At 41.8% G+C, this 15,058-nt stretch overlaps 1 protein-coding gene across 4 annotated transcripts in view; it reads right to left on the reverse strand.

Annotated features, from left to right (window-relative positions):
- ergic1 (endoplasmic reticulum-golgi intermediate compartment 1) overlaps positions 1 to 15,058 on the reverse strand; it is a 110,207-nt gene that overhangs the window by 24,124 nt on the left and 71,025 nt on the right. For 2 of the 4 annotated variants that reach the window (XM_008104686.3, XM_008104688.3), the window contains exons 4-6: positions 13,157 to 13,210; positions 11,612 to 11,706; positions 10,208 to 10,332 (exon numbers count right to left, since the gene is read on the reverse strand). In XM_008104686.3, the coding sequence (XP_008102893.1) occupies positions 10,208 to 10,332; positions 11,612 to 11,706; positions 13,157 to 13,210 (274 nt within the window). The remainder of the gene's footprint in view (positions 1 to 10,207; positions 10,333 to 11,611; positions 11,707 to 13,156; positions 13,211 to 15,058) is intronic. The other 2 variants (XM_008104687.3, XM_008104689.3) reach the window with 1 other exon arrangement.

The following is a 15,058-nucleotide window of genomic DNA, read 5'->3' on the forward strand; positions in this document are numbered from 1 at the left end:
GGAATTTCAGTGGAAATTTATTGATTATTTTTGATAACAATATTCCTGTAGTTATAACCACAAAACATTTCTGTAAGCCCAGCTGACATATACTGTATACCTAATTGCCTAAAGCCATATGATGATGATGATGATGATGATGATGATGATGATGATGATAACTTTATTCTTGTACCCTGCCTCCATCTCCCTGAAGGGACTTGGGGTGGATAATTTACCTTTTGAACCCTCTGATACACATGTACTCTGGTCAGAGCTGTCATTATTGCCCAGTTACAATGACACTTGACTCATGTGATTTGCCTGCAAGAGCTACAAGCATACACTATTGTTTTCACTGAAATGTGGGAATTACGATTTATAAGTAACTTTAATATGAAAACATTATTATGGAGTGTGTGTGGAAGGTGACAACATGAGTTACTGCACTGGGTGACACCAGCTTTGGTGATGCCACTCTTTATTATGCCTAAAAGACTAAATCACATGGTTATGGGGGGGAGGGGGGAGGATTTGCAGGAGATTACTATAACTGGGTATACAATAAAGGGCCAGAAAAGAAAGCCAATTTTAAATAAATGAACAAATGATTGGCTATGTATATGCAAAGGATCAGGCTCAACATTTTATTTCCTAGAAGTAGAAGTGCATCATGAAATGTTTGAACACAAACATGATTACATTAAGCAGCCATGTTTATCTACTATGTGTATGCTTTCAAGGTACTTGGCTTCTCACATAGCATTAAGGTGTTAATGTCAGCACTATACTGCAAAAGATAAGGAAAAACTATATAGAAAATCATCACGATACATATCAGCCCAATTCATTAAGTCCAATTTCATATGCCTTATTTCATACATTTATTAGTTGTACAGTAGAGTCTCACTTATCCAACATAAACGGGCCGGCAGAATGTTGGATAAGCAAATATGTTGGATAATAAGGAGGGATTAAGGAAAAGCCTATTAAATATCAAATTAGGTTATGATTTTTTAAAGCACTAAAACATCATATTATACAACAAATTTGACAGAAAAAGTAGTTCAATACTCAGTAATGCTATGTAGTAATTACTGTATTTACAAATTTAGCACCAAAATATCATGATGTATTGAAAACATTGACTACAAAAATGTGTTGGATAATCCAGAACATTGGATAAGCGAATGTTGGATAAGTGAGATTCTACTGTACTTGCACACCCTAATGATTACAGTCTATTGTTTTTACATTGCATTGCATGCTGCTTTGACTGCACATGCAGAATGCAGTACTAATAACAAGAACAACTATAGTTAATTCAAATAATTTTCTAGATTATAAGAACACGTGGGTTTTTTAAAAAAAGATTATTTATTTATTTATTTTAAAAACTGTCTGATGATAAGAACAAGTAATCTTCCTCCCTAATCATTGCAGCCAAGCCCATAGGTGACATTGGCTTAAGACAGGAGTGTCATCCTTTCATCTCCCTCCGCTAGACAGAATGGACAGGTACATTTCAGTGTGATTGCATGAAATGACGTGCCCATCATTTTGACCGACTTTTAACTGATATTCTTCTGTTGGGTCTTTTGAAGGGGAGGTTGGGAAGGTATGGGAAGCAAATTGCTGTATTTTCAGGTGGTTTGGGTGACTTCTGGCTCACTGTTAGGCAAAAAAAAATCACTCCTCTATCATAGCCTGAATTTCTATTTAAAAAAATCTGTATTTGTGGGCCTGAGAGCTTGGAAGGGTTTCAGACACTGCACTAAGGGCATCTTATAGGACACAGTTTGTCTAAAGGCCCCTCTTTTCTGCTCCTTTTGCTCCCATTCAGTCTTTCAAGCTTCTGATCCCAGTCAGCTCCTGCGCATTTATCTACCTGTCGAAAGTTCACACAGCAATGAACAGCATAATGCTTGCAAGCCAATGCTCAGTCTGTCACATCAAACAGCAGACTACTGTTCATGCTCATTTGCTGATCTGCCAGTGGGGAAGGCTCAGTTCAGCTCATCACTCTGGGCAGCCTTCTTTCTTTTCTTTTTTTTTAAATTCCTTTTTATTTAAATTTGTGTAGTACAATTAAAAAAAGGAAAAAAGAAGGGGAAAAAAACCCAGAACACTTTTAAATGTATAATTACAAATCTGCACGTATTTTTCTTCTTTCTTAAGAAGATCCTTGCAAGCATTAAATTCTAGTGTATCGCTCTCAATTCTAACTGTAAAACTGAGTAGTCAAATGGGTTCCTTCCCACTCTCCAGGAATAAAACAGGGTTAAGGAGAAATTGCTTGCTAGGCACTGCTCATAAGGATGGTTTACAGCCATGGAATGTCAGTCCTTCCTAACCAGATACACATCTGGGGAGAACCTGAAGCAGCCTGCCACTGGTTAGAATGGTCTGCAATAACTACCTTGTGAACTCATCTACTTATCATAAATATGGTACAGTACTCTGTCCTGTCATTTTTCCTAGCAAAGAACTCCTAGGGTCCACATTGTTCCCAATATTTGTTTACTTCCATCTTATCATGCCTGCAAATGTGTTAGGGAGGACTATAAGATACCAGCACATGAACTGAAGGCCTTTTTGGGCAAACAATGATTTTAAATGCATGATGGAACCTTTTCCTACCATACTATCAGCTCGCCACATTTGTGGCTCTGACTTTTGCAGATTTGATTATTTACAGATTTAATTAATATGTTATCTCTAGGAATCTCTAGGCCTCGGCATAACTTCTGCCAGAAGCTGACCAGCGAGACATTCTGTAGAACGTAGATATTCCAAGAGAGAACACGCATCTAGGCATTTGTAAGCCTCCCCGCAGTGCTTTCAGTGGACGTTGCCCATAGAATCAAGCAAGAGGACCTAGAGATTCCTAAAGAGGTGTTCTTTCAGATAAAAATAGCTTTTTTATTTGCAGTTTTTTTTCCACTTCTATGGGGATCCTGTGCCCCTAACCCCCTTGAATGTGGAGGGCTGACTATAATGTAAGATACTTCTCCAACACAAATGGAGCTTTTAATCTCATAAGAGTGTTTAATGATTCTTTTATATTTTAAGAGCAAATATTATCTCTCTTCTACATTGTATCTGTATGTATGTGTGTTCATACATTCAAATCCTCTGTCCACTTATGGTGGCATCATAAATTTCATGTGGTTTTCTTAGGCATGGAAGGTGATTTCGCTAGACCCTTCCTCTGGCATACACCCCACAGCATGTGATATTTGTTGGGTGTCCTCCCATCCTAGTCCTGGATTAGAGCTGAGCCTGCTTAGCTTATAAGATATGGTACTTTTAGGGTACATTCAGCTCTCCATCTCAACTGATTTTATATCCATAGATTCCACCATACAGTTTGAAAATATTCAAAACAATTTTTTCCAAAAAGCAAAATAATTTTGCCATTCTATATAAGGCACACCATTTTACTATGTCATTATATATAATGAGAACTGAGCATCCAAGGATTTTGGCACCCACTTACTTACTTACTTACTTACTTACTTAGGCGATCCCTCGACGTTCGAGGACGATGGTCTTCCAACCTTGGTATCTTGGGCGTGTGTTCTTAGGTGACTGAAGAGACCGATTCTTGACCCGCATATTCTCCCGCAGTGAGGACATCGGTTTCCAGGTGGAAGGCGGTCCCGGTCGGGGTTAGCTTGACGCTCCTTCCTCTTGGCACGTTTCTCCCTTAAGCCCTCCGTTCGTGCCTCTTCAAACTCCGCAGCACTGCTGGTCACAGCTGACCTCCAATTAGAGCGCTCAAGGGCCAGGGCTTCCCAGTTCTCAGTGTCTATGCCACAGTTTTTAAGGTTGGCTTTGAGCCCATCTTTAAATCTCTTTTCCTGCCCTCCAACATTCCGTTTCCCATTCTTGAGTTCAGAGTAGAGGAGCTGCTTTGGGAGACGGTGATCGGGCATTCGGACAACGTGGCCAGTCCAACGGAGTTGATGGCGTAAGAGCATCGCTTCAATGCTGGTGGTCTTTGCTTCCTCAAGCACGCTGACATTTGTCCGCCTGTCTTCCCAAGAGATTTGCAGGATTTTCCTGAGACAACGCTGATGGAAACGCTCCAGGAGTTTGGTGTGACGTCTGTACACAGTCCACGTTTCGCAGGCATAGAGCAGGGTTGGGAGGACAATGGCTTTATAAACAAGCACCTTGGTCTCTCTACGGATGTCCCGGTCATCGAACACTCTCTGCTTCATACGGAAAAATGCTGCACTCGCAGAGCTCAGGCGGTGTTGTATTTCAGTGTCGATGTTGACTTTTGTGGAGAGGTGGCTACCAAGGTAGCGGAAATGGTCAACATTTTCTAATGTTGCACCGTTAAGCTGTATTCCTGGCTTTGCAGAGGGATTAGCTGGTGCCTGTTGGAAGAGCACTTTGGTTTTCTCGATGTTCAGTGAGAGGCCGAGCTTCTCGTATGCTTCTGCGAAGGTGTTTAGAGTGGCTTGTAGGTCTTCTTCTGAACGCGCACAGACTACGTTGTCATCAGCATATTGGAGTTCTATAACAGATGTTGTGGTGACCTTGGTTTTGGCTCTCAGTCTGCTGAGGTTAAATAGCTTGCCATCTGTCCGATAGATGATTTCCACTCCGGTGGGAAGCTTCCCATCAACAAGGTGAAGTATCATAGCGATGAAGATGGAAAATAAGGTGGGGGCAATAACACATCCCTGCTTGACACCTGATTCAACCTTAAATGGGTCACTTTGGGAGCCGTTGCTGTCCAAGACTGTTGCCATCATGTCATCATGGAGGAGCCGCAGGATGTTCACAAATTTGTCAGGGCACCCGATTTTTTGGAGGATGGTCCAGAGAGCGCTGCGATTCACTGTGTCGAATGCCTTTGCAAGGTCAATGAATGCCATGTACAGAGGTTGGTTTTGTTCCCTGCATTTTTCTTGGAGCTGTCGAGCAGTGAAGATCATGTCCACTGTTCCTCTGGAGGGGCGGAAGCCATTCTGGGATTCTGGGAGGGTGTCTTCTGAGACAGGGAGAAGGCGGTTTGCAAGGATTCTTGCGAGGATTTTCCCGGCGGAGGTTAGAAGGGAGATACCACGATAGTTCCCGCAGTCTGTTCTGTCCCCTTTCTTGAAAAGGGTGATGATGGTGGCATCCTTGAAGTCTGCTGGGATTTTCTCGGTCATCCACACCTTTTCAATAAGCTGGTGGAGTTGTTGCATCAGCTCAGGTCCACCCTCTTTGAAGATTTCAGCGGGAATCCCATCAGGTCCGCTAGCTTTGTTGTTTTTTTGTTGGCTGATGGCATTGCTGACTTCTTCCAAACTAGGCAGTGCTGCAAGCTCATCCCTGGTTTGTTGTTGCGGGATTTGTGAGAGGGTCTCTTCGGCCACATTGGAGCTGCGATTCAGCAGGTTCTGGTAGTGCTCTTTCCAACGTAGTGCAATTGATGTTTTGTCCTTCAGAATTTTGGTTCCATCTGATGAGCGTAGGGGCTGTATGCCATGGTTTCTTGGTCCATAAATGATCTTTGTGGCTTTGAAAAATCCCTGAGCGTCATGGGTATCTGCAAGGTGTTGGATTTCTTCAGCCTTCTTTGTCCACCAGATGTTCTTGAGTTCTCTGGTCCTTCTTTGGACCTCGGCTTTTGCACTGGCATAGATCTTTTTCTTGGCAGCACAGTTGGTGTCTCTCTGCCATGTTTGGAAGGCTTTCCTTTTGTTATCAATCAGCTGTTGGATCTCTTTGTCGTTATCATCAAACCAGTCTTGATGTTTCTTAGTTAGGTATCCAATGCTTTCTTCGCAGGCTGTGATGATGGAGGTCTTCAGTTTGTTCCAATGTTCCTCAACATTTTCGGGGTGTTCTGTGGGTAGATGATCTTTGAGTGTTGTTTGGAGAAGGGCTCGTTTGGAGGGCACCTGAAGGGCTTGGGTGTTCATTTTTCGCCTTGTTTTCCTTCCTTGGAGTCTGCGTTTGGGGACGATCTTGATAGCCATCGTGGATCGGATTAGCCTGTGGTCTGTCCAGCAGTCATCAGTACCTGTCATGGCTCTTGTGAGAAGCACATCGCGGCGGTCTCTGGCACGTGTGATAACATAGTCCAGGAGGTGCCAATGCTTTGACCGAGGGTGCTTCCATGATGTCTTGAGCTTGTTTTTCTGGCGGAAGAGCGTGTTGGTGATGACAAGGTTGTGCTCTCCGCATTTGGTGAGAAGCAAGATGCCATTCGAGTTGCTGTTTCCGACCCCGTCTTTTCCTATGATCCCTGGCCACAGGTCAGAGTCCCTTCCGACTCTTGCGTTAAAGTCCCCCAGGAGGATGATTTTGTCCTCCTTAGGTATCTCCGATAGGATGGTATCCAGCTGACAGTAAAATTTTTCCTTGATGTCTTCGTCAGCATCTAGAGTTGGTGCATAGGCGCATATGATGGTTGCCTGTTGGTTTTTGGCAAGGTTAATTCGGAGGGTTGAAAGTCGTTCGTTGATGCCAGTGGGTGCTTCAGTCAGGTGCTTCACCAGGTCGTTTCTGATAGCAAAGCCAACTCCGTGTATTCTTCTTCGCTCTTCTTCAGGTAGTCCCTTCCAGAAGAAGGTGTAGCCTCCCTTTTCTTCCTTCAGCTGCCCCTCTCCTGCTCTCCGGGTCTCCTGAAGGGCTGCTATGTCGATCTTGAAGCGTCCCAGCTCTCTTGCAATGAGAGCAGTCCTGCGTTCGGGGCGCTCGCTGTCAGTGTTATCTAACAATGTCCGTACGTTCCATGTTCCAAAGTTCATTTTTCTTTTTTGGCCGCAGAGTGGTGACCCCTCTGGACGCGGCAGTCCAGTCAGGGTAGGAGAGGCAGACTATGTTTAGGGCACCTTTTCTAGCCCCTTCCCCGTGTGGGGTGAGCAGAGCGGATCCTAAAAAGGGCTGCTCAGTCATGGATACAGCTGCCGGACTACTCAACTGCCTCGGTCCTTGAGGTAGAACGACTGAGTCCATATCCACCGCCCATGTGCCAGTCTGTGACTAGGGGCTTCCAGATTTCACAGTCCTGCCCCCGTCGCCACTCGCTGATCGCCATGGGACTTTTGTAGGTTTGTTTTTATTTTTGTTGGAAGACGCCTGTGCGTGATTTTTTTTAATGTGTGGAGGTCGGTGCACGGCCGGTCAACACACAGTCTTCACAGAGTGAGGTTCCAGCAGTGGTGTGGTTAACACAACGACAGTGGCTTCTCAGTCTGTTGCAGCCTTCTTCCGCCTTCACAGCCGTTGTAACATGTACCATGTTATCCTCCGCCTGCTCCGCCGTTGAGGTCTTTGGGTCTTCGGATTGTGCTTGGTCTGGAACCTCCCCTGCGGCCACTCCTGGGAGTGCATCACTCCAGTGCCCACAGGTTCATCGGAACACGCAAGCCCCCTCACCACGGCAAGGTGACAATCCATCGAGGGGGGGGGGGCACCCACTGGGGCTCCTGGAACAAAACCCCAGCAGATACCAAGGGGCCCACTGTTTTTGGGCCCTTCCATATCAACTCTCTATTTGGGCTAGTTAAGACAAAAAACAGCAAAAAATAAGGGGGGGGGGTCACATTCTACCATGCAGCAGAATGAGACATTCACAAATGTTTTTACACTGCAGAATGAGCATGGGTGGGTCCAGTGTGTTATTTTTAGGTAGCCTCTAACATGAATTAGTAGGAAGAGGAAGCAACATAATTTTGTAGCCTGTGGTGTATAAATGAGGTGTGAACGATGGTGACATCTTTATTATGCCAGCAGCAGTCCACACACTCCCTCTTCCCCACCCGCCGGAGTCATAGGCCAATTAGCCAAATCCAGACACACCCATCCCACAGAGCAGCCTCCTCCAAGCCCACTTTTAATTCACTTCTGGAAGAGAAACATGGGTTCTGCTGCAACATGAACAGTGAAGACTCTCCTCTGATATTAAGATATCTTCTTCTGACAGGCTGGCATTCCTTTAAGGGCTAAGCAGCGCTTGGAACAGAAGGCAGGCGTGTGGCAAACTGGCCCTGTTGAGCTCTAGTGACTCACAGGCTGGAGGCACACCACTTTGGGAGAAGAGCAGAAAGCAACACACATGATCTGGTACTCATCAACCATGCCACAAAGAACTCTGAGGCACTTTCAGATATCATGTTTACTCATGTCCCTGTCATTCAGGTTACAAGGGGAACACCACCAAGTCTGCCTACTGCAACTTTCTTCATTCTTTGCCTCAGAAAATAGCCACCCATACTAGCAGCATTCTCTTGTAAGGCTGCTGCAAGTATTTAATCAATTAAATTGATAGTATAATTGATTTAAAGGTGCCCCAACTAATAACTGATATTTAGATATTGTCTAAATGTGTTTATTATTTTAATGAACCATATATACTCTTGTATAACTTGACATCCTGTATAAGCCAAAGTTCTGTGGTTAAGATTATGGATATGATCCATGGATAAGTCAAGGGTCATTCTGCAGAGAGAGGAAAGCACCAATATCGTATCAGAGGGTCAGTAGCTCATGGCTGCTACTGCCATTTTCCCAGCCAGGCATTCAAAATGATCAGGAGCAGTGCTATGGTGGAGACAGTAGAAAGGGCTGGTGCTTCTTTTAGTTTCTCTCAGGATGGACTAAGCTCTTGCCTTTTGCCAAACCGCTCAGAGAAGGGGGCAATTCCTTTTCTGATAAGAAAATCTACGGTTCACACTGACCTATGCATAAGTCAAGTCAGGTTTTGGGGGTTGCATTTTTTATTGTGATTATGATTATTATTCACTTTATTTCTATCTTGCCTTCCTTGTTGCGGGGACCCAAGGTGCTAACAACCTCAAAAATCAAATGACACTTTAAAACAAAACAAATACAATAGTTAAAAACCCAATTAAATATTTGTGTGTGGATATAATATTACAGTACAATTAAAATACAATAAAAATGACATTTTATGGACCATCCTCCGAAAATACCAACAATAACCTCCACAAATTTCTAGGCTTAGGGAGGAAGTATGGTGTATTCAGGCAAGAGTGGAGAAAGTTCAGGTTCACAGGATATAACTTGGTTTTTTATAATACATTAAGGGCCACCAATTGGAGTCTGGTATTTATACATAGGTAGGTAGAATGAAGGTTTTCTGAGCCTAGGTACCGAGGAGCACACTGAATGCATTTTGCAGTCCTTCCATGCAATAATCTAAACATTTACCAAACCACCTCCAGCTTTCTTTATTTCAGCAATATAATGAGAGTTTGTCAGGGTGAGTGACATATTGTTCAATATTAGGAAGAATGAATCTTTTCCAGTGTAGAGTAAATTACTCCTAGACCCACCACTAGATCCAAATTCACCATCTAGTGTGTAGGATATTTTCATTTTTTCCATTTCTATTTTCCTTTGTTATGTTAGCACTGTTCCCATGTTATTCTTTGTTATATTTGTAAACAAAAAACAAAAAACACAGAGAACAACATAAAAATGATGTTTAATAACACTAAGCTGCCATTACAAGACAAAAGAAAGTACGGTATCTGTAGCAGAAGCACCAACATCCAGTTTCAACAGTCAGAATGACATGTTTATTTGTGAACAGATTTATTCACCAGGTAGGCATCCCAACTTGCTGCTTGAAAGAGTAAGACCTGCTCACATAGACCCTGCCATGACTGAGTCAATACTGTAAGAGACACTGAAGGGAAATTCTGACGATATTCTGATTTCTTGGAACAAACCTAAATGTTTAACTGCTTTGGACCAAGTACTGGGAGGAAAGATGGGATATTACATATTTTGATTAGATTGTCACTTTATATTGTATTGCATGTATTTGTGTTTTTGTATTGGGAAAGTGTCCTTTCTAGGAATTTTCTAGGTCTAGGGGTGCTTCTGTGGTGTGCTTCTACTAGGCGTTACCATTGAGTCATCCTCTAGGAATTTTCCAGGTTCTCCTGGGTGACTCTATGATAGCTTCCATATTGTTAATTTCAGTATGTTTCTCTTTTATCCACTGTTTCCTGTTTCCACTGTAAATTCAGGAATGTATCCCCATGGATACAGGGATCCATTCCATTCCATAGGCTATAGCTATGGCAGTCTAAGTGATCTCTCAGTGCTATAGTTATAGGGCATGAAAAGGCTAATGGGTAGAGCACATTGCTGTCAACCTATTAAACTGTACAATCCCTAATTGTTTCTCCTTAAAGCATGCAGAATTATATTAATCTCAGAATATGGACATATGATTGTAACTTGCCTTGTTGATGCTGAAGTGGCTTTCAAACCTGCATCCATCCCCATTATTCAGGGGAATTTTCACTGAGTTGTCAATGTGGCCGATTTCATGTCTTCCCATTTCATCTTGAATATCCAGTCCAATCACTATAGGGCAAAATCAAAGGCAAACAAGGGAAAGAAGATATATGTGTTAAAAATCAAGCTACTAGAAAGGGCAATCATGAAAAGAACCCTCAAGAAGTGTTTGTAAAATATGTTTTTCCCTCTAAAGACAAAAATGAAATCATTTAATTAAAACTAGTTTCACTAGTCAGACAAAATAATCATCACCCCCCCCCCCCCCCAATCTTTGAAATGTAAAACTAGTTATATGGTCTCTGTATCTGATGGGCTGTCCTCCTAATCTAGATTCATGCAATTCCAAATCATTTTGAGAAGGCAATCCCTTTCCTCCTGCCCGGTTGCAGCAATGTTACTAAAAAAAACAAGCTAAAAGAGACAATGTCTCAAGGTAACAAAATACATATGTTTGATAAATGAGAATGAACACGATGTTTTTCAACCCAATGTGTATTCTGGGGCCTTCCTCAAAGAAGTGAGATATCTGGAGACTGTTTGTCATTTGTTTTGGCCTTCAACTCCCAAAAATCCTAACAGCTGATAAACTGGCTGGAATTTCTGGGAGTTGGAGGCCAAAACACCTGGGGACCCCAAGCTGAGAATCACTAGTTTAGAGAATATATGTTTATACCTTCAAGAAAAGTCTCAGACTTCGCATTGGGTCAAAACATGGACAATTCTATTGCGAGCATCTTAATACCCAGCTTTTTTATTTTCTTCAGTGGGTGGATGCTTGCCAGTATTTCTCCTGCCTTAACAATGCTATTTACATGATTTGTACCACTGATCAATTTAAAAATATTCTCAGAGCAATTAAAAATTACAGTCGTTTTAGAAACAATTCAAATAATAGAGTAACCAATCAAGAGCAAAAGCAGGGATCAACACAGCAGAAACACAATAAACCATAGCAGCACAACAGGGGAAGGTTAAAATAGTGCAAGTGATAACTAAAAGGGCCTGGGCAAATTAAAAAAGTCAGATGCCACAAAAGTAGGTGCCAAGCAGCCCTCCTCCCAGCCCATGAGGGAAGAGTGTTATACAAATGCTTTCATTTTATGTTATGGTCCATGCCACTTTCATACAGTGCTTAGCACACCATTGTCTAAAGAAGTGTTTACCACTGGTAGAAAGAAGCCATTCATAAAAGCAGCAAGAATGCACTCTAAACAAGATATCTTCCTTTTTTCCTAGAAAAGAATGGGAATTACTCATAGCAATCTAAATGTGAAACATAAAGTCAGTGGAGTGGTTGGTTACTCAACCACCCTTACAATGCCAGCTGCCAAAGAGGGGTACTCACATTCACAGTGCAGATTTGGCAAGCTGATGTTCAAAGTTACTTCTATTTTGCCACTACTGTCTTTGTCTGGATCCTCCACGTAGAGCTCGTTAACTCTGCAGGGGAGAGGAAGATCGGAGGCTCCGCATTAGAAGGAACAAAGCCATCATTTGAAAGGGAGAGAGACAAAGAAAGGAAATGGCTATAGAAGGAGAATAAAAACGCACTTTCTTTAATATTGCTCTCAAATGCTTAAAAAGACTCACTACAATGTTCTTCAAAAAGGTCATGTTAACCAACCTCTCCACAGAAGAGATGCATCACATAGAAATACAGGTCTAACAGTACTTGCAAAGTTATCTTGGTCTCCTTTGAGCCATTAGGAAAATAGGACCAAATATGATTATACTAAACCCCAAAAACTGCTCAGAGGAGGGCAGAAGAGGAAGAGGAAGTACTTTGGCCACATAATGAGAAGACAGGAAAGCTTGGAGAAGACAATGATGCTGGGGAAAATGGAAGGAAAAAGGAAGAGAGGCTGACCAAGGGTAAGATGGATGGATGTTATCCTTGAAGTGACTGGCTTGACTTTGAAGGAGCTGGGGGGTGGCCATGGCTGTCAGAGAGTTCTGGCATGGGCTGGTCATGACTGAATGAATACACAACAAAACTAGCCCAAGGCAAGCTATGTGCTTGGAAATGAACAAGTAAATAAAGATGCTTTAAGTAAGAGTATATTTCAAGCTTAGGACATTAGTTTCAGGTTTAAAAGAACCTTTATAGTGATCAGAATTTAAATACTACCTTAACCTTGTGAAACTACTGGGTGGCCTTGACCAAGTTATCCTCTCCCAGCCTCATAGGAGATAATTACGATCTGCCAACTGCAAAAGGCCACCCTACTGGGATCTGCACGCATCATCCGAAAATACATCACACAGTCCTAGACACTTGGGAAGTGTTTGACTTGTGATTTTGTGAAACGATATCCAGTATATCTATCTTGTTTGCTGTGTCATACAATGTCGTTGTGTCAATAATAATAATAATAATAATAATAATAATAATAATAATAATAATAATAATAATAATATGTATTCTGCCCTATCTCTCCGAGGGGACTCATATGTATGCTTTAAGCATATTGGGTCACAAGCCTACAAGTAAAAATCTATTTTTGAATTTAAAACGTAAGCAGTCATTAGTATGTTGAACAACGGTATGCATGATAACCCCCAATTACACTCTTAAATATACATAACACTTTAAACACAAGGACCAACAGTTAGAATATTAAGAATAATACCAAGGCTAAAATCTCCCATAGTATTCCTGTAAAAAAAGAATTAAAGTACAGTCACAAAACAGACCAAAGTCAAGTGAGGACTAAGATTAAGTACACAGAAACCAATTAATAGGAATAAATTCACATCCGAGTAAACATCAGAGTGACGGAGCTTAGTTCCCATCACATTCATCCTGGTCACACCTATTTTCTAGTAATTCTTTCACCATTTCACTTCTGCTGATTGTTCCTTCTCACTCATTCTCTCAGGACAGCAATACCTTTTTCTGTAACAACTTAGGACTTTATCTTCTCTGTTCCTTTCACATTCTTTTCTGGAAAAAAAACTTCAGTTGTAATAGGGTTGCCACAGAGAATCTTAATGAATGAATATTCAGACCAAAAGGAATTGAATTCTCTTAAAATGAATCTTCTTTTTAAAGATAACCTCATGTGGAAAGAAGTTGGGAGTAACAGAGAAATATCAATCAAGTGAAGTACGAATTAGGAAAGGTTGATTTTTGAAAAAGGTTTCCATTTTACATTAGTTTCCGCCACTGACCATCACAGGAAACATTGGAGTTCATGTATAAAACATCTACTTCCCAACTGAAGGAATATTTATTGAGAAAACAGGAGGCAGTTCTTCTCTGGAAATGTTCATACTTCTTGAGTAGGTCCATTACACATTTTCAGAAGCACTACTTTCTCTGTGTGTGTGTATTTTTCTTCAAGTTACCTGCCAAGTTATGTGACCCCATACTTTTCATGGGGTTTTCTTAGGCAGTAAATACTCAGAGGTGGTTTTATCAGTTCTATCTTCTGAAATATAACTTACAGAAACTGGTATTCATCGGTTGTCTTCAATCCAAGTACTATGTTGGCTTAGTTTCCAAGATCAGATGGGATCTGGTGTTTTGGGTGTTTTAGGGTGTTTTGGTTTTTGAATAACAAAACTTCTTATTAGTGTTCAAGATAGTATCTGGTAACTGTATAGCTGAGGCAGATTTAGCATGGAACAGTGAGTTGCTCCTTGTTAAAACACTAGGGAGCTTTTGGATCAAGAGCTTTCATCTAAGAGACAACCCATCTATCCTATTATCCCAGGAAAGGAAAAGAGATTTTGTTGAAACAACAATTGTGTCAGCAGGATTATGAGCACCAGGTAGGTGATTACAGGTAGGATTTCTTTCAGAGCAACACACCACTCTTACTCCTCTTGTCTGCTTGAACTTCACCACCCTCTCTCCTTAAAAAAGTCCCCAAGACCTACTGGTAAGCATTGCTCAACATATTTTCAGGTGATTAATAAACATGACACAGAGGGCAGGAACATGTCTACTCATGGATGATCGGGTTTGATGCTCCCTCTCACCCCAGCTGTTGCTTCCTGATAGGTAGAATTAAGTCTTCTGTATGGTTTATCACTGGCTGATTATGTAGTCTTTAGGATTAAGTAATATGGTTTTACCAGCTCCCAGGGGTGACCTCAGTCAGGATAAGCATTCATTGTCATTAACAGTGTACTATCTGCACCCAAGTAGTACTTCCTGCTAGATGTCAGTTTGCCAGACAGCCTGTTTCATAACAATGCTTGCTGTCCTCTTTCCCATCTCTTTCTGGATGTATGAGATCAGAACCACACCCATCCTGTCAGTTTAACACACGCATACACAAACACAACCATATCAAAACTTGATCTCTGATTGTCATGCTTTTACATATTCTCATGGCCGGAGAACACAGATGGTCAACTAACACCATTGATTAACCCTGGAGTGTTATATAGTGATTAGGGCCACCTCCTCACAGTTGCACAAGCTTCTTTTAACAACCTGAAGAAATAGATACTCCACTGCAATTTGTATTTTATTGCAGGATTCTAGCCTGTTCTACACCAGTTGGTGCCTTTATTTGGGCATGCTGTGGCGCTACTCATTTGAAAAGTTTATCTTAAGGTCCCTCCAGCTGCCTCCTTCTGCTGCATAGTTTTCTTTCTCTCCTCTTGTTACTCTGGTCACCATCCCTCCCTAACCCCACAGATATAACATTCTGTGTAGATAATACCAAGCTAGATAGTTGTGTGCCTTACTGTAACCTATCTTCTTATGTTCCCCTTCCTAAAATGATAAAGGGAAGATCACCTTTGAGTGCAGTGGAAGTCCTTCTGCTAGTTTCTTCTT

This window comes from Anolis carolinensis, chromosome 2 (genome assembly GCF_035594765.1).
Source record: "Anolis carolinensis isolate JA03-04 chromosome 2, rAnoCar3.1.pri, whole genome shotgun sequence".
NCBI lineage: Eukaryota > Metazoa > Chordata > Lepidosauria > Squamata > Dactyloidae > Anolis > Anolis carolinensis.